Genomic DNA, 23,091 nt, shown 5'->3' on the forward strand with positions numbered 1-23,091 from the left:
CAACTCTCTATTTTCCACAGGGTTTTGTCATTTTTTTGTGTCAGGACTTGTTTATAGTATGTCTGTTGTCTGCTCACGCCCTCTGGCCCTCAGACGCTACATGGGTAGAGGTTGTGATACATTCAGCACAGGCACCTTGAACGGCTTGGCACACAAGATGTGCTGAATAAACATCTGTTGAATGAATGAATGCATCAATGAATGAATGAACAGACAGACGGGGAGGGGGAGGAAACGGGGTTGGAGAGCGGAGCAGGGGTCAGAACACCAGGAGCCCTGGATGCTAGGTAAGCAGTGGAGACGGTGGCTGGCTCCTGAGGCTCTCCAGCTGCTAGGCAGGAGAACAAAAGGGGGAAGGCAGCCGACGATAGTGGAGGCGAGCGTGTTTAGTAACAAGATGCTGCGGCCAAGGTCAAAGAGGTTGTTGCCTGTGTTGTCCGCTATGACTATGATGGTTTCCTGTCTCACATTTAGGTCTTTTACCCATTTTGAGTTTATTTGTGTGTCTGGTGTAAGAAAGTGGTCCAGGTTCATTCTTCTGCAGGTCACTGTCCAGTTTTCCCAGCCCATTTGTTGAAGAAACTGTCTTTTTTCCATTGGATGTTCTTTCCTGCTTTATCAAAGATGAGTTGGCCATATGTTTATGGGTCCATTTCTGGGTTTTCTATTATGTTCCATTGATCTGTGTGTCTGTTTTTTTGTGGCAGAATCATACTGTCTTGATGATACAGCTTTGCAATATAGCTTGAAATCTGGAATCATGATACCTTCAGTTTTATTTTTCTTTTTCAGAATTGCTTTCACTATTTGGAGTCTTTTGTGGTTCCATATGAATTTTAGGGTTGTTTGTTCTGCACAGTGAAGAAAACAATCAATAAAACTAAAAGGCAGCCTAGGAATAGGAGAAGATATTTGTAAGTGACATATCTAATAAAGGGATAGTATCCAAAATGTATAAAGAACTCATCAAACTCAACACCCCAAAAAACCAAATAACCCAGTTAAGAAATGGATAGAAGACATGAATAGACACTTTTCCAGAGAAGACATCCAGATGGCTAACGGACACATGAAAAGATGCTCAACATCACTCATCATCAGGGAAACACAAATCAAAACCATGATGAGATACCACCTCACACCTGTCAGAATGGCTAAAATTAACACAAGAAACAACAGGTGTTGGTGAGGATGTGGGAACCCTCTTTTGCTGCTGATGGGAATGCAAACTGGTGCAGCCACTCTGGAAAACAGTGCCTCAAAAAATTAAAAATAGAACTATCATATGATCTAATAATCGCAATTCCACTATTATTTACCCAAACGATACAAAAATACAAATTTGAAGGGGCCCACGCATTCTGATGGTTATAGCAGCGCTATCAACAATAGCCAACCTATGGAGGGAGTCCAAATGTCCATCAACTGATGAATGGATAAAGAAGATGTGGTATATATACAATGGAATATTACTCAGCCATCAAAAAGAAGGAAACCTTGCCATTTGCAGTGATGTGGACACAGCTAGAGTGTATAATGCTAAGTGAAGTAGGTTAATCAGAGAAAGACAAATACTATGACTTCACTCATGTGAAATTTTAGAAACAAAACAGGTGAACATAAGGGAAGGGGAAAAACAAAGAGGAGAGAAGGAAACAGACCACAAGAGATTTTTTTTGTTGTTGTTTAATCTTAGAGAAAAAGAGACCATGCAAGCAGGGGAGAGGCAGAGGGAGAGAGAAAGAATCTTAAGCAGGCTCCGTGCTAATCATGGAGAGCCTGACACGGGGCTCAATCCCACGACCCTGGAATCATGACTTGAGCTGAAATCAAGAGTCGAATGCTCAACCGACTGAGCCACCCAGGCGCCCCAAGAGACTCTTAATGATAACAAACTGAAGGTTGATGGAGGGAAGTGGGGGGTAGGCTAGATGGGTGATAGGTACTAAGGAGGGCACTTGTGATGAGCACTGGGTGTTGTATATAAGTGATGAATCACTGAATTTTATTTCTGAAATTGAAATTTAATAGAAAGTAAACCAAAATCGGGGGGGCACCTGGGTGGCTCAGTCGGTTAAGTGTCTGACTCTTGACTTCAGCTCAGGTCATGAACTCACAGTTGGTAGTTTTGAGCCCCATGTTGGGCTCTGCGCTGACAGCATGGAGCCTGGTTGGGATTCTCTCTCTCTGCCCCTCCCCTGCTTGTTCTCTATTTCTCTCTCAAAAAAAAAAAAAAAAAAAAAAGTAAAAAAAAATGGTGGCATGTATTGCATACAGTGGTACCTGCTCTCAGTATACTCTAATTGCTGATGTCCCAACAAAAAGGAGGTGCACAGAAAATACCAGAATGCTCCGTTTCCCACCGTGTAGTGATACATGGAGAATGAGGGGACTGTTCCTTTTAAGTAAATAGAAATGGGAAAATACTTAATCCCTAAAACAACTATAGAGATTTAAAAAAATCTCATTTGGGTTTCAAAAAGTGGTACAGAGTTAGCAATAATTATATGACTTATGAAAATCTTGCTAATAAATATTGATTGTTAAATGATACGATGTGGGAGAGAGAGAGTCATCAGAAGAGCAGAAAAATCACATGCCAACAATGTAAAGACCTTGAATAGAATTATTTCAAATTAGCTACTTTAATATTTATGTAGGTAATGATGAAATAGGGCTTAAATATTATATCAGGAAAGCAAGACTTTTTTTTTTAATGTTTATTTTTGAGAAAGAGAGAGACAGAGCACAAGCAGGGGAGGAGCAGAGAGAGAGGGAGATAAGAAGCTGAAGCAGGCTCCAGGCTCTGAGCTGTCAGCACAGAGCCCGACGTGGGGCTCAAACTCACGGACCATGAGATCATGACCTGAGCCAAGTCAGACGCTTAACCAACTGAGCCCTGGGAAAGCAAGACTCTTCCCTGGGTGGCGCAGTCTGATTTCCTAAGAATCTACCGAGTAACAACATAAGAATGGCCAGTTTGCTGGAAAACAGAATAGAACATTTCCTTTTGGACCAAAAAGATAAGTAATAAATAGGGCTTAACATTTTGTTAGTTCATGCAAAGGGACATTGGTTAAAATAAACTTATCTCATGTAGGAGGTTTATAATCTGTAATTTTTATTGTGCTGAGACCTAGAAAAAAAACTATGATGCTGTCACTTGTAGAGACACTGGCCATTTGGGCCAGGAGCACTCTCTTTTCTTTTTCCTTAGAAAATGACACTCCGATTTTCATTAGGGCCCTGTACCTTTAGGCCAGCCAGCAAAGGCCATCTTGTGGCCACTGTGACTAGTTTAATAAGGGCGGCTTGGGCTTTAGATGCAAAGAGGCGCTTGCTGAGGGCGGCTGAGAAAGACACGCCCTCCTACTTCCAATGGAGAGACACTGTCCATCCCCACTGGGGAGAACAAAGCGGGTGTCACCAAGACTTGCTGGGATGCTGAGGAAGAAAAGTTGGGAGACGGGGGACAGAAGCTGGACCGGCCTGTATAGCTTAGGCTGCCGGATCAAACCTTGCCGAAAGCTAGCTAGCCCTTCATTGGACTTCAAGTCAGGTAAGCTGAGAAATACCCTGATAGTTTAGATCACTTTGAGTCTGATTTTCTGTGGCTTGCCACTCGACATATTTGAATGAATACTTGGATTAGCAATATTTTAATCGTCCAGTGTAGACACTTGGGGAAAAGTGCTCAGTAAGTGCTGTCCCTCTGTTCATGCCCCTCTTACAAGGTGGTATTGGAGGGGAGTAGCCTGCCCTCTCCAGCCAAAGGACAGGAAGGGGACAGCCCAGCAAGACAGAAAACTTTTTTTTGAGAGAGAGAGAGAGTAAGAGAGTATGCAGCTATGTGCAGGAGGGGCAGAGGGAGAAGGAGAGAGAATCTTAAGCAAGGCAGGGGCCGAGCACAGAGTCAGACACAGAGCTCAGTCTCACAATTGTGACTTCGTGGCCTGAGCTGAAATCAAGAGTCTGACGCTTAACGGACTGAGCCACCAGGTGCCCGGACAGAGAGCTTTCAGGTAATATCCATGCTACTCTAGTCAAATACCACAGAAAAACACCATGGCTGAATTTAGCAAGTAATTTAGCATGAATCCTCCCACTCTTCATACCTGGCCAAGTTCCTCTTAGTATTTTTTGACCCACTGACCCTATCCACATCCCCACTGGCTGTAAATTCCCAGGTGCTCCTGCTGTATTTGGAGTTGAGTTCAGGCTCTCTCCCCTATTTAAGACTGCAATAATCTTAAATAAGCCCTTCCTTGCCTGTTTAACTCTGCTGAGCTTTTCTTTGACCAAATACAACATATCAAAAATTGTGGGATATAGTTAGAACAGTGGGGGTGAGGGAAATTTTATAGCACAAAATATGTATAAAAAGATAAAGTCTTAAAGCAATAATCTAAAATTGCATCTCAAGAGTCCAGCAAAAGAAAAGCAAAATAAACCCAAATTAATCAGAAGAAAGAATAAAAAACAGAAATCAATAAAATTGAAAATAGAGAAAAGCCAATGACACAAATAGCTGGCTCACTGAAAATATCAGTAACACTGACAAAACTCTATCTAGACCAAAAAAGGGGATCACTACAGATCCTGCAGACATTTAAAGGATAAAGGAATGCTATAAACACATGTATGCACATCAATTTCACAACTCAGACAAAATGGACCAATTAAAAAAAATACAACCAACTAAAATTTACCCAATATGAAACAAGATAATATTAATAGCCCTATAAGTATTGGGAAAACTAAACTCATAATTTTAACCCTCCAAAAATAAATCTCCAGGTGCAAATGATTTTATTAGCAAATTCTACCAAATATTTAGAGAATATTTTTTTTTTAATTTTATTTTTAAGTAATCTCTACACCCAATGTGGAGTTCAGACTTACAACCCTGAGATCAAGAGTCATATGCTCTACTGACTGAGCCACAGCCACACATCCTTATTTGAAGAAAAATTAACACAAATTCCACATAATATCTTCCAGGAAATCCAAGAAAAAGAAACATTTCCTACTTCATGAAACTAGTATTATTCAATATCCAAACCACATAAAAACAGATCTATATTTCTCATGAATATACACACAGAAATCCTTTAAAATATTAGCACATATTGGCATTAAAAATAGACACATAGACCAACAGGACAGAACAGAAAGCCCAGAAATAAACCCATGATTACATGGTCAATAAATTTACAACAAAAGAGGCAGGAATATCCTTTGGGGAGAAAACAGTCTCTGATAAATGGTGCTGGGAAAGATACATGCAAAAGAATGAATCTAGAACCACTTATACTACACAAAAAACCTTAACTCAAAACGGATTAAAGACATGAATGTAAGACTTGAAACTATAAAACTCCTTGAAGAAAACAGAGGCAGTAAGTTCCTTGACATCAGTCTTAGCAGTGATCTGACTCCAAAAGCAAAAATAAACAAGTGAGAGCACATCAAACTAAAAAGCTTCTGCACAGAAAAAAAAAAAAAAAAAAAGACAACCTACTGAATGGGAAAAAAATTGTAAATAATATATCCTATTTACAAATATATTATTTGTAATATAATATACAATATCCAAAATCTATAAAGAACTCAAACAACTCAATATAGAACACCAAACAGTCTGATTAAAAATGGACCTGAGTAGACATTTTTCCAAAGAAGACACACAGATGGCCAAGAGACCCATGAAAAGATATTCAGCATCCCTCGTCGTCAGGGAAATGCAAATCAGAACCCCAATGAGTCATCACCTCACCTGTCAGAATGGCTAAAATAAAAAAAGACAAGAAATAAGATGTCTTGGTGAGGATGTGGAGGAAAAAGGAACCCTCAGGCACTGCTGGTGGGAATGTAAGACGGTGCAGCCACTGTGGGAAACAGTTATGGAGGTTCCTCAAAAAGTTAAAAATACAACTACCCTATTATGCAGTAATCGCAGTACTGGGTACTTGGCCTGAAGAAAACAAAATCACAAATTTGAAAAGACACATGCAGCCCTATGTTCACTGTAGCATTATCTACAGCAGCCAAGATATGGAAGCAGCTTACGTGTCCACTGATGGATGAGTGGATAAAGAAGATACGGTGTGTGTACACAGTGGAATGTTACTGAGCCATAAAAAGAAGGAAATCCTGCCATTTGTGACAACATGGATGGGCCCTGAGGGCATAAGTGAAATAAATCAGACAGGGGAAGACAAATACTCTATGATTTCACTTTATATGGAATTTAAAAAAACAAATGAACAAACAAATCAAAATAAAATAAAACTCACAGATACAGAGAACAGACTGGTGGTGAACAGAGTGGGAGGTGGTTGGGGAGGGGATGAAATGGGCGAAGGGGGTCAATCATATGGTGACAGAGGTAATCAGACTCACTACGCTAATCACTTGGTAGCGCATACAAAAACTGAATTATTGGGCGCCTGGGTGGCTCAGTCAGTTGAGCATCTGACTTCAGCTCAGGTCATGACCTCACAGCTCGTGAGTTTGAGCCCCGCATCAGGGCTGTGCTGACAGCTCAGAGCCTGGAACCTGTTTCAGATTTCTCTGTGTGTGTCTCTCTCCCCCTCCTCTAGTCTTACTCTGTTGCTCTCTCTCTCAAAAATAAACACTGGGGCGCCTGAGTGGCTTAGTCGGTTAAGCGTCCGACTTTCGCTTAGGTCATGATCTCGCGGTTCGTGGGTTTGAGCCCTGCGTCGGGCTCTGTGCTGACTGCCAGCTCAGAGCCTGGAGCCTATTTCAGAGTCTGTAACTCCCTCTCTCTCTGACCCTCCCCTGCTCACGCTGTCTCTCTCTCTCTCTCCTGGAAATAAATAAAATATTAAAAAAATAAAAATAAAAAAAAATAAACATTTAAAAAATTAAAAAAACAAACAAACCCTGAACTATGCTGTTGTACCCTTGAAACTAATATAATGTTGTATACCAATTTTACCTCAATAAAAAATATATTAGCACATAGAATTAGGCATATATGTAAAAAAATATGATCCAGCAATTGAATTCCTAGGCAATTACCCCAGAGAAATGAAGACTTCAGTTCACACAAAAATCTGTACATTAGGGGCGCCTGGGTGGCTCAGTTGGTTGAGCGACTAACTTCAGCTTCAGGTCATGACCTCACAGGTCATGAGTTAGAGCCCTGCGTCAGGGTCTGTGCTGACAGCTCCGAGCCTAGAGCCTACTTCAGATTGTCTCCCTCTCTCTGCCCTTCCCTGCTCAGGCTCTTTCTCTCTCAAAAATAAACATTAGAAAAGAAATCTGTACATTAATGGGGGTTTTTTGTACATTAATGTTTATGGCAGCTTTATTTACAATAGCAAAAAACTGAAAACAACCCAGATGTCCTTCAAAATTGAATTGCCATTCACACCTAAGAGCTTCAGATGGTGATAAATTGCCCATAGGAAATTTAGTATCTTTTTTCAAAATATCAGACATTTTAAATATACTCATTTGAAAAAATAATGGTTTTCAAAAAATTTTAAGAAGGATCTCCTATAAAATATATTCATTGTTAAAAATATTCTTTTTCCATAAACATTTTTAACGTTTATTTATTTGAGAGAGAGAGAAAACATGCATGAGCAAGTGAGGGGCAGAGAAAAAGAATCACAAGCAGGCACAGAGCTCTGTCAGCACAGAGCTAGACTTGGGGCTCAAACCCACAAACCATGAGATCATGATATGAGCCGAAATCAAGAGTCAGCCGCTCAGCTGACCCATTCACCCAAGCATGCCTATATTCACTACTGAAAATATTTTTAAGAAGACTTAAGATATTAAATATTCTTCTCTTGACTAGAAGAAGTCATTTATTGTATTCATCAAAATTCTATAGTATTATGAAAATTACTAGTTTATCAAACACAACTTCCATGTAATTAATATTTACATAATATACAAACTATCGGAGATTTATTTGCCTAATGAATACAAGTTGTAAGAACTAATGCTATATACTTTTACCTAAAATGTTTCCCCCCCAACAACACATGGGCTATATTTAGCACTCAATAACTAAGATTTCAGTGCCCAATTTTATTCATTACTTGAAAGACATTTCGTGACCACCCATCATCTGGTGGACACTGAGCTCATTTCCAGGATAAAATGTTGAAACAGCTCAAAGAGCATACGGTGGAAGGAAGGCAATGCCTACCGCACGGGAATGAGTGACAGAGGTTAGGCTGAGAGCAGTCCGGGAACGCACATCTCTGATGAAACGAACCATCTTTAATTAAGATGATGTGAGAATGGACAACAAGACCAAGGGCACAGAACTGAGACCCGCGCATCAATCCAAACTCTTGCAGGGCAGAGGCGCTGTGCGTCACCCAAAGTCCTTCCAGCAGGCGCAGCACCAGCAGCTGTAACGAGCAGTGTTCCAGGTGGAGGGTAATCGGTCGCTACCTCACCTCCTAACCACAGACTCCAGGCGGACAGCCCAGCGTGACACGGCAAACCCCAACACTATTCACAGAGAATTACAGTATCTTTAGGATCTCCATGTAAAAAAGGGTTCCTTAAACAAGATACAAAGCATACAAATGAGAGGGGCGCCTGGGGGGCTCAGTCGGTTAAGCGTCCGACTTCGGCTCAGGTCATGATCTCACAGTCCGTGGGTTCGAGCCCCACGTCGGGCTCTGTGCTGACAGCTCAGAGACTGGAGCTGCTTCCGATTCTGTATCTCCCTCTCTCTCTGACCCTCACCTGCTCACGCTGTCTCTCTCTCTCTCTCTCTCTCTCTCAGAAACAAATAAAACATTAAAAATTTAAAAAAAGTGTACAAATGATAAAGAAGAGACCATAAAGTTGATGACACAAACACAGAAAACACCTGAGCCAAATTCGTTGACTAAACATAAAACACCAACCACACTCTGAGAGAAGATACTTATGTAAGTGAACAAAACATCAGTACCCGTAATATATAAAGAAATTTTACAAATTAGTAAGAAAAGACAAACTACTAAATTGAAAATGGGCAAAAGAGATAAACAAGCAAGTCACTGAAGAAACCAAAAAGAAGCCCAAATATTAAACCACAATAAGATACTAATTCACACACATCAGCCTGGTGAAGAGTAAAACACGTGGAAATACCAAGAGCAGTGGACACCATGGTGCAGAGAGCGCTCCCCCACGCTGCAGGCCAGAGTGTGGGCTTGCGCCCTTCCCCCACCCCCCAGGGCCTGGTGATGTCAGGAGAGTGGCAGCCCACACCCCTGCGGCCAGGCAACAGGGCTGACGTGCGGGAGAAATCTTTGTGCGTGTTCAGAACGTGCGTCACAGCGCTGCTTTTCTCTCAGCACTGTTTCTACCTGTGGAAACGTGATCCAGCACATGTATACGAGGAATACTACATAGTAGCTAAGATAAATGGATGGGCGCTACTTGTGCCAATGTGGATAAATCTCAAAAACGTGTTGAATGAAACAGCAAGCTATGGGAGTACAATATGACACCATTTATATAAAGCTTATATTATATTATTTAAGGATATTTACAGACACACACATACATATACATACATCTATTGTTTAAGTGCATGTGTATGGGTGTGTGTGCAGTGTAGACATCACACTGGACGGCAAACACTAACGTTGGGATAGAAAGGGAAGCCGACTTGAGAAAAGGGCAGGCAGGCGTTTTAAGTGCACCCAGTAACATTGAAGTTCTTAGGCTTGAACAACAGACACACAGATGTTCCTTATATTGGCTCCACACCTTTATCGTAGGGAAAGAGGCATTTAACTGAGCTTTGGGGGGCCGTAGGGTATCAAAGAAGGCTTCCTGGTGACATGCACCCTGAGCTGCAGCCAAAAGAGCAGGCAGTGAACAGGCAAAGAAGGTCGGGCTGGAAAGATGTGTTCAGGGACCGAGGGGCAGAAAGGGGATCTAAACGGAGGTAAAAGTAGCCCGAAGGCAAGGGAAAGCAAGAGGGGGTCAAGGAATCACAAATTATATCACAGCATTAACCATAACACAACAAAAGCTTAACTTGTCTCCAACTCGGTTTGATACCAAAAGAGCCACTACAAGCACGCTAACACAATACTGGACATATAATGAGAAAAATAAAGAAACTAAGGAGGAAAGACTGACAAAGGAACCAGAATAAATATCACTTAGGTTCTCACATTTCCAAACAATACATTTTAAAACCATAAATTTAAATAACTGTTAACAGCTAACTTGGAAGAAGACTGAAGACTCAGGATACAAAAGAATTCACAAAAATACAACATATAAGGTCAGATAGTTCGAATTACAAAACGCTGATAGATTCTGAGCCAGCACACGAGCAGCGAAATGAGGACACTGACAAAAACTGGCCTTGTCGGTGCAGAAACGTTAGAAGGGACGTCTGAAGCCACGACTGATAAGGAGGTATGAGAAGATGAAGAAATGGTAAGAATGTGACTCCTGGCAAGTGCAGTAAGAACAAAGGTCCTCAGCACCTTCCCAAGAGAAGGCCTTTGTAAAAAATACGACAGGTCCAAGAGAGACACACAAAACCCTAAAGCAGTGGAGTCAAAGGAAGATGAGAATTAAGACAAAATGCCTCATGACCGACCCAGGGCCAGGGCGGAGGGCACAGCGGTTCAGCGTGGGGAGGAGGCCGGGCCTCCTCTGTCAGTACGTGGCAGTCCTGATGATGATCCCAACACACGAGACTTTAGACACTGGAAGAGAGCTCAACTCAGGAGTGGATCACACACCCAGGGTTTTACTCAGTAAATACTTGATACCTACCAAGTCCCAGGTACAGAGCCACGCCTGGGGGAATGTCAACAGAAGAGGTGGAAGAGGTCCCTGTTGCCATGGAACCTATCGTCTAACGGGGTAAACAGAAGTCCCTAGGCAGTTAACACGCCGTGAATGAGCATCATGAGAAGTGCAGGGCCTGTCCAGGAGAACACGACACTGAGGTTCCAGTAAAGCAGGTCCTGATGAGTGAACTGCTCGGTGCCAAGAGAGTACAAGAATGAGGGTCTGAGGTGGATGAAAGTTGGGGCTTGTACTGCCACTCAGGACACACACAGTTGTAAAGAAAGTGCTCCCACCTAACAAGGAAGCTGAGAAACATAATCCATAGAGTCAGGCCTTTCTTAAGCCCGGGAGAGAGCTGGATGGTCTGCAGAGAACTGATTGCCGTGTATACATGAGCAAACACCACAGGCTTGGAAACGTTATCCAGAGGAAGTAGAAAACAGCACATGACACTCAGGGGCAGGCATAGCTCCTGCCTCAGCCAGCCTCAGAAAACTCAGAATTCATGGGAAAATAGGTAGGATACTCAGGAATGTCCTTCCTCAGGAGTGGGGAATAATTAGGTGTTGGATGCCTAACAAATCATAAAAGCAAGACCAGAAAGGATCAAACTTTTTCCGGGAAGCTTAACTTGTCCACCATAAGGCGCAGGAATATTTACATACAAAAAAGCAGAAAAACATGAACTCATAATGAGAATAATCATCTACTGAAACCTACACTTAATGGACACAGATGTGGAAATTACATTACTATAAATATATCCAATATATTGAAAAAATCAAGTAGAGATATGGATGGCATAAAAAATATCCAAACCGAATTTCTGGAAATAAAAACTGTAATGCTTAATATGAAAAATATACTCACTGAGATTAACAATATATTTGGTATGACAAAAGAAAAGATTATTGAATTATAGGACACAGTAAAAGAAACTACCCAAATTTAAACAGGAAAAAAATCCAAAGTAAAGAAGAAAAATGTTGAGAGTGCTGCTGTGAACATTGGGGTACATGGAAAGAGCCTAAGTGTCCATCAACGGACAAATGGATCAAGATGTGGTTCATCTATACCATGGAATACTACATGGCAATGAGGAAGAATGAAATCTGGCCTGTGTAGCAACATGGATGGACCTTGAGGGTGTTATGCTGAGCACAGTAAGTCAGGCAGAGGACAGATACCATATGTTTGCATGTATAGGAGGATTAGAAGGAACTTAACGGAGGACTGTGAGTGAGAAGAAGGGGAAAAAGAGTGGAGGAGAGGGAGGGAAGCAAACCATGAGAGACCCTTGAATGCTGAGAACAAACAGGGCATATGGGGTGGGGGAGGAGGGGGAGGGGGAGATGGGCATGGAGGAGGGCACTTGTGGGGATGAGCACTGGGTGTTATATGGAAACCAACTTGACAATAAACTATTTTAAAAAAAAAAAAGAAGAGGAAAAATGAGTTTCAGTGAGCTGTGGGGCAAATTCATGTGATCTAAGATTATGTAATTATATGTGGAGTTTACAGAAAAGAAGAGAAAGAACATAAAAGTATGTGAGTACGTAATACCAATGATATTCCAATTTGATTTAAAAAAAGAACACTATGGGGCACCTGGGTGGCTCGGTCGGTTACACGTTCAACTTCCATTCAGGTCATGATCTCAGTTTGTGAGTTTGAACCCTGCATTGGGCTCTGTGCTGACAGCTCAGAGCCTGGAGCCTGCTTTGGATTCTGTGTCTCCCTCTGTCTCTGCCCCTCTCCTGCTCACACCCTGACTCTCTCTCTCTCAAAAATAAAAAAACATTTAAACACTGTAAATCCATGGATCCAAGAAACTCGACTGAATCCCAGAGAAACATGAACAATTACACCAAGGTACACCATAATTAAATTTCTCAAAACCAGTGATTAAGAGAAAAAGCTAAAAACAACCACAAAACAAGACACATTATGTATAGAGAAACAAAGACAATGATGATAAACATTTCTCATCAGAAACAATGTGAGAAGAGAGTAAAGGAACATCTTTAGAACACTGAAACAATTTTCAGCTGAGAACTTTATACTTTACACCACACACACACACACACACACACCTTCAAAAACAAGGGTGAAATAAAGGCATTTTTAGACCTACAAACACTGAAAGGGTTCATCAATAGGTGACCCAACTATAAGAAATGCAGAGTTGATTCAAAATGAGTCAAAGATCGGGGTGCCTGGGCGGCTTAGTCGGTTAGGCATCCGACTTTGGCTCAGATCATGATCTCACGGTTTGTGGGTTCGAGCTCTGCGTCGGGCTCTGTGGTGACCACTAGCTCGGAGCCTGGAGCCTGCTTCAGATTCTGTGTCTCCCTCTCTCTCTGACCCTCCCCTGCTCATACTGTCTCTATCTCTCTCTCAAAAATAAATAAAATATAAAAAAAAAATGAGTCATAGATCTAAATGTGAAACCAGAAACTAAAACTTCTAGAAGCAAACAGGATAAAATCTTGGTGATCTTGGTTTAGGCAAAGATTTTTGAGATGCAACACCGAACTCATGATCCATACAAGAATACACTGAAAAATCAGAGTTTGTTAAAATGTAAAACTTCTGCTCTTCAAAAGACAGTGTCCAAAGACTGAAAAGACAAAGCACAGACTGAAAACAATTTGCAAAGCACATATCTGAGAATGGCCTCATATCTAGAATATATAAAGGACTTTCAAAACTCAATGATAAGAAAATGAACAATCCCTAAAAGACATGCAGATTTGACTAGATGCTTGCTTAACTAGTCACCTGGGAGACTAGTTAACACCCAGCCAGTGATTAGGGCCAAGCAGTTAAAAACACAATGACACACCACCATTTGGGAATGGCTAAAATCAGGCAGACTGACGGTGTCAAGTGCTGGGAGGCATGTGAAGGCAGCAGCACTCTCACATGGCTGGTAGGAATGGGAAACGGTGCGACCACTTTGGAAAATATCTGGTAGGCGATTTTTTACAAAGTAAAACAGACACCTACCATATGGCCCAGCTGTTCCACTCCTCCGAGAGAAAAGAAACTGTATGTCCACACAAGGTCTGTACTTGAGTGTGCATAGTAATGACCCAAACTAGGGAAGATCTTAAAACCGGAAACAGCTCAAATATTGATCAATAGGTGAAAGTACAAATGAACTGGTGCACAGATTAATGAAATACTACTCAGCAATATAAAGGAATGAGCTGCTGAAATACAGAACAACATGGCTTATCTCAAAATAATGCAGAGTGACCAAAAGAAATATAGACCATGTGATTCCACTTATATAAATGTCCAGAAAATGCAAACTAATCTATAGGAACAGAGAGCAAGCCAGCAGTTGCCTGAGGACGTGGATGTCGGGGTGGAAGGAGGAGAAATTACAAAAGGACATGGGGGTGTTTTTAGGGGCCACGGAAACAGTCATCAGATGTGTTGATCGTGATGGTGCTTTCACGGTCATATATACACATCAACAATTATCAAATTGTTTGTAATATGTGAAATTTGTAGTATGCCAATTATACCGAAGTAAAGCTGTGAAAGGATGGAGTTCCAATCCCGGTAAGATAGCATAAGCACACCGCTGCTGAACACAGCTGTAGAACGGGGCAGGGTGCATAGGGCGGCAATTTGGAGATGTGATAAATTAATAGCTGCAGCCAGACTGGAGAAGCAGATCAGAATTTGAAGCCCTACCCAACAGGCAGTAAACTCACCACTTCTTCCTCTTGGTCCCAGACATAGGGCCAGTGGCATGAAGTGAGCAGCAGACCAAGATTATAACAGCCTCCAATCCTGGCTGAGGAGAATGCCAAAGAGCCAGAAATTAACCAGGGAGACTGTGGAGAAGGAGGAGCCTGGGAAAAGGATCCCATAGCATCACTTATAAACCACTGGGTTCAGCCTCAAGCTGCACACCTGTAGGTATCATCCTCAACAGTATATCAGAGACTCTGAGAACTGAACCAGCAGATAAACCATGGCTCAATCCCCAGACTGACCCCTGGATGGCCATTATTGGGACTGTGTGAATAGCACTGCAAAGGTCTTAGAAACTGAACACCCACTGAAATCACAGCTCATGGAAAGCAGTTCACAACTTTCAACCTGAATCTGCCCAGGGTGAATGCCTACTAAACAAAAATACGAATCTTGCAATGGGGTTTCTAAACAAGACCAAGACTCATCAGACAGCCTTTAAAATGTCTGGGATACAACCCAAAATTACTGGACATGAAGAAGCAGGAAAATCTCAAATCACGTGTGAAAAGACCATCAAAACACACCAATAACAAGATGATGCAGATGTTGGCATTACCTGACAGGGACTTTAAAGCAGCTATTACAAAACTGTTCTAACACATTTATCATATATATTACTGAGACTGAAGGTAATCAATTCAATCAACTACTCTCAAACAGTTCTTAAATAAACCATAACCTGTTAATGCTTCACCAAAATGTCGAGACATGGGAAAGACAAAAACACTCTAGATTTTCCTATCATCTGAGATAACATGAAGCAGAACACAAAATGGGTGGTGAGGCATTTCAATAGTCAGTTAGTAACAATGACTCTCTTACAGGAGGGAGTGTGTGAGTGAGAAACTGGCTCTCTAGAAGTGGTGAAAAACAGTTATAATCTGATTTTATTACTCTTACTTTTTTTAAAGTTTTATTTTTATGTAATCTCTACACCCAAAGTGGGGCTCGAAGTCACATCCCTGAGATCAAGAGTCACATGCTCCACCGACTGAGCCAGTCGGGCACCCAAATCTGACTTTTAAAAAAATATTAAGTGTACTCTGTGCACTTTAAACCAAAGACTAGGGACACCTGGGTGGCTCAGTCGGTTAAGTGTCCAACTTCGGCTCAGGTCATGATCTCATGGTTCGTGGGTTTGAGCCCCGCATCGGGCTCTATGCTGATGGCCAGCTCAGGGCCTGGAGCCTGTTTCAGATTCTGTATCTCCCTCTCTCTCTGACCCTCCCCTGTTCGTGCTGTCTCTCTCTCCCAGAAATAAATAAAACATAAAAAATTAAAAAGAAATAAACCAAAGACTAATTCAAGCTCTCACTGCTTTGTGGCACCATCATGGAGCTGCAGCTGGGTTCAGATCCACATGTGGGAAAAAGGATAGCAAAGAGGTTCCATAAGAGGGGCGCCTGGGTGGCTTAGTCGGTTAAGCATCCGACTTTCGCTTGGGTCATGATCTCGCGGTTCGTGGGTTTGAGCCCCGCGTCGGGCTCTGTGCTGACTGCCAGCTCAGAGCCTGGAGCCTGTTTCATTCTGTGACTCCCTCTCTCTCTAATCCTCCCCTGCTCACGCTGTCTCTCTCTCTCTCTCAGAAATAAATAAAAAACATTAAAATATATATATATATTTCAGAAGAGATTTCACGACAAATCTGATCATCAAACAGCCATTAGATTTCTACCCTCATAATAAGATTTCAGNCCCTCCCCTGCTCACGCTGTCTCTCTCTCTCTCTCTCCTAGAAATAAAAACATTATTAAAAAAAAAAAAAAAAGAGGTTCCATAAGAAAACAGAGGTGAGTCTTTAAATAACCATGCAGCTGAGGAAAGCCCTTCTAAAATGACACTTTTCAGTAGAGAGAAGAGTCGCCGTACCTAGTGGAGAAAGTACCGCCACCCCCTGTTCATGACAATGTTGAGAGAAAGGCAACCTAGTAATAGCTCTTAAAAGTAAAAACGGTGTCTGGATGGCTCAGTCAGTTAAGCATCTGACTCTCAATTCCAGTTCAGGTCATGATAACATGGTCGTGGGATCAAGCCCCACGTCAGGCTCTGCACTGACAGTGTGGAGCCTGCTTGGGATTCTCTTGTCTCCCTCTCTCTGTCCCTTTCCCCTCCTCTCTGTCTCTCTCTTAGAATAAATAAATAAACATTAAAAAAGGTAAAAACGTAGTATCATTTGACCCAGTAATCCCATACCTGATGATCTACCCACAGAAATATAAATGCCAGGATGTGTGTGTATGATGCTTACTGCAGTTTTACTTCTAGAAGGCAAGAACTGGGCATGAGGCGCATGTCACCAGCACAGCAGTGCAGGACACACACTAACAAGAGTGAAACAGGACTTTGTCAGATGGTCTGCAGGGTTTCTACCAGCTATAGCTGGGAGAAAATCAAGAGGTAGAAAAAAGGAAATCCTAATTCTGTAAAATAAGTAATGATAGAGTCACCGTGTGCTTCTGCATATATGTGTATAGTTACACGCGAGTCTATACGAGATTTTACTAGAAGTCTAGAGGGAAATATGGATGTGCATCAGCTAGGTTGCTAGCACAGGCGGCCATGGGCATGAGGGTGGAGGTGGTGCTGGGCTTGGGCATGGTGAGGGCGTGTCTAAGACAAAACAGCCATGTGATGCAGCCCCATACATGTAGATATGTGGGCCCGTGTGCAGGAAGAGAGAAATACCAAACGTTAATGGTGACTGGCGGGGCTGTGATGTTTTGGGTGACGTTTACTTTGTTATTTGTATTTTTATCTGTTTGAATCCTTTAGAATTATCATATATTGTTTGCACACTAAAAAGTCATTTTAAGTATGGCAAATAATGTATATTTAAAATATTAAAGGGCAAAAGAAATTGGAGAAAAATAATTCAGCATTTTATAAAGGTTTGATTTTTACCTGATAAAGAAAATCTCTATACCTCTAGGAAAACATACAACCTCCAGACACATGGGCAAATGGTGTGAACAGACAATTCAGAGAAGAATAATTGTTTTATATCATCAGGCCTCACTTATATGTTAAAGGACTAGGAATTCAAAAATCAAGTCAGGAAATAGTAACCATAATGAACACTCCTTGTGGTGACAAGGACGTAAGAGACCAAACATTTCACCTGTTGTCTGATGGGACCATAAAACAACTTCGTGCCCTGGGGGGCGTGAAGCCCAGAGAGCGTAGGGCCCTGAGCGGGGCCGCAGCTCCTGTGGGGTGTGAGCCCCCCCAGCCCAGCATGGCCAGCCGCCGTGAGCGCTGTGTGTGCACGTGTGCGCACGCATGCGTACACACACACACACACATACACACACACACGTGAAGGCCAGGGCCCAGGACCCAAGGGACAGACAGATTTGTCGCAAAGGGAAAGGGAAGTGCTGTAATGTCCACACTATTTGAATTCCTTTATCATGAACATACACTCCTATGTATATAGATTTTATAATGCACATTTATATGATTAATGTATTTAATTCATATATCTAAATAATTCAAATGTTTAAATCTAAATATAGATTCAGGTCAGTGTTAGTATATGATATTAAGACATCATAAATAAAATTAAAAAGTATAAAAGAACAGTGTGGTTTTATTTTGGTAGAAAAACAGTATTTTATCAACATGTATACTTAGCAAAAAGTCAGTAAGAATAGACACCAAATTGTTAACCACCATTCATTCTGTAAGGTGGGGTGGCAGGTGACTTTTATTAGTTTTTTTTTTTTAATTTTTTTAACATTTCTATACTTGAGGAACTCTTCTGCAATGAAAAATTAGTAATAAGTCATCTTTAATTAAAAAACATAAAGCCATTTAAAAAGCTAATTGCTTTGAGTGTTATTAAAGCTCCATCATAAACTCAAGGGTATTTATAGTTTTCATCAGAGATAGTCTTGAACAACAACAAAGAAATGGAGGAGGTCATCAGAGCATCAGATCTTTCAACGCATTTCTGGACATGAGAAGCCACCGTCCTGTATAAAGGAAGGAAGGGGGGTGGGAACCCCCCTTTTGCCCTCAGTACTGGCACACATGACTCTCTGGATGGAAAGGACCCCTCACTGGCTCAACCCTTCGTGACAGTGGGGACCATGTGTTCCCCAAACACAGCAGATGCGAAGTTTCAGCTGAGTGAGTAAAGCGAGTAAAACACCTCTATCAACATGGGATCCCCTCTCAGAAAGGGAAAGGCACAGGCGAACACACACATGGGCACAAACGCAGCTCCAGGCCGGGACTGGCGTCTAAGGAGAGCGAACTTACCGGGTGCCTCGCTGAAAGTCTTCCGGTCACCGTTCCAGTCTGATTCCACGTACAGGAGATGGAGCCCTTTATCAGTGAGGAAGCATCAGTTTCAGCTCTGACAACACCACTGAGGTTGAGGCTGACCCCGCAGCCTGTCTGCCTACAGCACACGACAGCACTGCGCGTCCAGAAGTCCTCAGGCCCCCGGCCCCAGACCCCCGACCTGGAGCGTCCCTGGAGGTCAGCAAACTGCTCACCAACAGGGGGCTCCCCCTAACCCTTGCAGAACTGCAACAGGACAGGAGGGTCTCTACGTCCCTGAAAACCCTGTGCACGGGGGAGGAGGGCCGTGTGCACGGGGTGGGGGGAGGAGGGCCGTGTGCACGGGGGGAGGAGGTCCCTGTGCATGGCGGGTGGGGGGGGAGGAGGGCCGTGTGCACGGGGAGAGGAGGGCCGGGTGCACGGGGGAAGGCGGGCCCCGGGCACCTGGAGAGGAGGGCCGTGTGCACGGGGAGGCAGCATGGGTCAAGGTGGGCTGTGCAGCCCAGACGGGGGCTGACACTTGCTGAGCAGCCTGGGACCCTCACAGGCACCTCTGCCTGCAGGCTCCCCCCGGGTGAGCAAGAACCACAGCGTCTCCCTGAAGTGAGCGCAGGAGAGACGAACGGTGTGCGCTGCGCGGTCAGCCTTAGAGCTTCCACGTAAATGCAGCTCATGACCTGAGGCATGTCAGTGGGGCTGTAGAGAGACCTGAGTGATAACAATATCATGGTTCACAGTTCAGGAATATTTGGTTATTTAGCACTAACTACAACTTCAGGAAAGTCTACGTGTGCCCTGACCCATGTGGAAACCGTGTTCCTAATCACAGTATCTCTTTTAGCGCCAGTTACCTCTTCCACGCACGCTAGCAGTCCGTCCACGAAGGCTGACTTGGTCTTGTGAACCTGGGTCCCAAAAGACAAAAGGAATCATGTTCTCGCTGAAGCACCTGAACAGTACCGAGCGTCAGAGCGGTGTTTCCCAGGGTGCTGGGCGTGTGCCGCTCGTGTGTCCACACCAGTGACTCCAGGAGCCCTGCGGCAGCCTGACGTGGTGCCAGAATTAAGGAGCAGTGACCCACAGAGAAAGACACCATCCTACACCTTTTCTGGAATCATTCTTTCCACAGAAATGTCACAGACATAAATGGAGCGTTCTGAGTACCCACCCGCCCAATTCCCTTATGGTGTCCTCATTTCTCTTCCAATAGTTTCGTCCCTCTGAGGAGAAAGGGTCATTTGGTGCCGTGACCACGCCTCTAAGCTGCCACCCCACAGGAGGGCAGCAGGCCACAGGCTCAGCGAACGACAGACTGCGGTGGCCAAAGTTACGCTGCGGGTCACGCACACCAGGGAACACAGGGCAGGGGACACATGGGTAGCTGAGGAGGAAGGGCGTGTGTCAGTGAACGAGGTGGCTGAGGTGCTCAGACTGCTGTGAACCCCGCCAGGTCCTGGAGACAGCCTCCTGCACCCCATGCTAGCAGAGTCCAGTCCACTGCAAAGCCCCCAAGGACAACACACGTCTTCTTCCCGTCCGCACGGTCCTCTGCCAGGAGGCTGGCCATGGGCGGGGGCACGGCCGTGTGGGCACAGGCGGGCTCGAACTAGCCCCCTTCCCTGCAGAGCTCTGCCAGGGCCACTTCCGTAACCGTGTTTCTCTCATCAGACATGGGGCCCTCTGTCCCCTCCATCAGCAGCTCACTTCCGCACAAAGTTTAACTTACCCGTCTATACTCCAAAATTATCTTGGGTAATGGATGAAGGTCTTGCAGGGCATTTAACTGAAAAATGAGAAGAAATATCACCAATGTAATCCCTTCATTTAATTTTAACATTTTTAACACATTTTCAGCTGGAGAAAGTCCTAATAATAAATGGTCTGCATTGACTGTATTTTCTAAAATGACGATTCATAATAAACTCAGTTTTATCAATGTCTTAATCTAAATCCCTTACAAAATCACTGTTGTCCATATGGGAGCTGAAGGCACTTCACACAAGCTTGGAAATAAGATTCCTCCTGAGATTTAAACTCATGAAATCTAAATCCAGGGTATGTAAAATACCACATAGGAAGGTAAACTAAGAAAATGCCTACAAATGTGTAACTCAGTAGTTTAGGAGCGTGCAACATCTCCATCACAGTTATCTGGGCATAATGATGTCAGGGAGGAGACACCAGAGTAGGATTGTGGATTTTAAAACTAATTTTAAAAGGTCAAAATATTACACACAGGACAATACAAGATCATAAGAACATGGTTTGTTCAGTCCCATAAAGTGAACACACTTGGGTGCTCCTACCCGATGAAACACTCGAGATTTGCCCCAGCCCCCTGCCCCTCGTCCATCAGGTAACCAGCACCCTGACCTCCACCATCAAGGCCTTTTTTCCCAATTTTCGAACATTGTATCAATGGAATAGGATGGGCACTCTTTGTGTGTGGCTTTTGTTCAACATTATGGCTTATGTTCATCTATACCGTGTGAAGCAGCATTTCATTTACATGTACTCCTGTATTCAATCGTTGCAATGGAAGACAATTATATCTTATTCTTGATGGGCATTAGCGGGTCCCATCATATGGCTATGATGAACAGTGCTGCTGCGAACATTCTGGCTATGGGTTTTGGTTACTGTATGTCCACAGCTGTGTTGAATATAAACATAGAGAGGAATGGAACTGCAGAGCCAAGTGTAGCAGAGGTAACATCAGCCAGTTTTCCAAAGTCAAGGCACCAGTTTTTACCTCATCAGCAACATGTGAACATTCCAACTGCTTCACATCTTTGCCAACACATGTTGCCCCAGGCCTTAATTTTAGGCATTCTGGTAAATGTGAAGTAATAGCATACAGTAGTTTTAATGGGTTATTTTCCCAGTGACTAATAAAGCTGGACAATATTCACATATGTATGGACTAGTTATGTATCTTCTTTCATTAAACCCCTGTTCATGTCTTTTGCCCATTTAAAAAATTGGTTTGTGTGTCTTTTTTTTTTTTTTTTGTAGGTGTTTGTTACTCTGGATAGGGTTTTCTTTGGTTCTATTTGTTGGAAATATCTTCTATCCCTCTGTGTCTTGACTTTTTTACTTGTTTAATGGCATCTCTCATAAACAGATTCTTAATTTTACTTTTGTCCCGTTTATCAATCTTTTCCTTTATGGTTGATACATTTTGCGTCCTGTTTAAGAACATTTACCTAACTATGGGGCACCTAGGTGGCTTAGTCGGTTAAGCGTCCGACTTTCGCTTAGGTCATGATCTCGCGGTTCGTGGGTTCGAGCCCCGCGTCGGGCTCTGTGCTGACTGCCAGCTCAGAGCCTAGAGCCTGTTTCAGTCTGTGACTCCCTCTCTCTCTGACCCTCCCCTGCTCACGCTGTCTCTCTCTCTCTCTCTCCTAGAAATGAATAAAACATTTAAAAAAAAAAAAAAGAACATTTACCTAACTCAAGGTCTGAGGATATTGATTTATGGTATCTTCTATAGTTTTGATTGGTCTGCTTTTTATATTTGGATATACAATTCACTTGGGATTTATTTTTGTGTGATGTAGCAAGCTGCCTTACTCACAGGTTCCCAGCGCTGTCCTCTCAGACATCGTGTGTTTCATACCCACGTGTGCTTTCCCTGTCCTGGGTCCATTGGTCTATTTGTTTATGCTCAAATTGACTCCACTGTCTTTAGTCCTGGTAAGCCCTACTGATTTAGGATTAGTCTTTTTAATTTTTTTTAATGTTTATTTATTTTTGAAAGAGAGAGAGAGAGTACAAACAGGGCAGGGGCAGAAAGAGAGGGAGACACAGAATCCAAAGCAGGCTCTGGGCTCTAAGTTGTCAGCACAGAGCCCAACACAGGGCTCAGAGTCATGAACTGTGAGATCATGACCTGAGACGAAGTCGGATGCTTAACTGACTGACCCACCCAGGTGCCCCGATTTAGGATTAGTCTTGAGGTCCAACAAACTAAGTTCTCCAGTAGTATTTACCAAGATCCCAATGGCTCTTAGTTTTTTGCATTTCCATGTAAATTTGGGAATCAGCTTGCCAGTTTCTACAAAAAATCTGGTAGGGTTTTAATTAAGGTTGTTTTGAATCTATAAATCAGGTTGGGGTGGGGAACTGACGACATTAACTCTAACCTAATAAGGCACGTAATTAAGGCACAGAGTTGTATCACTGTCTGTTTGAATATGGACTAAGGACATTAAGAGTCTTGATAAA

At 42.9% G+C, this 23,091-nt stretch overlaps 1 protein-coding gene across 1 annotated transcript in view; it reads right to left on the reverse strand.

Moving 5' to 3' along the window:
* Positions 1–23,091, reverse strand: part of POLN (DNA polymerase nu) — a 165,542-nt gene that overhangs the window by 74,874 nt on the left and 67,577 nt on the right. The window contains exons 13-15 of the mRNA XM_039232153.1: positions 20,591–20,647; positions 19,716–19,769; positions 18,841–18,906 (exon numbers count right to left, since the gene is read on the reverse strand). Coding sequence (XP_039088084.1) covers positions 18,841–18,906; positions 19,716–19,769; positions 20,591–20,647 — 177 coding nt within the window. The remainder of the gene's footprint in view (positions 1–18,840; positions 18,907–19,715; positions 19,770–20,590; positions 20,648–23,091) is intronic.

This window comes from Hyaena hyaena, unplaced genomic scaffold (genome assembly GCF_003009895.1).
Source record: "Hyaena hyaena isolate Hyena2069 unplaced genomic scaffold, ASM300989v1 scaffold_63, whole genome shotgun sequence".
NCBI classification, from domain to species: Eukaryota; Metazoa; Chordata; class Mammalia; order Carnivora; family Hyaenidae; genus Hyaena; species Hyaena hyaena.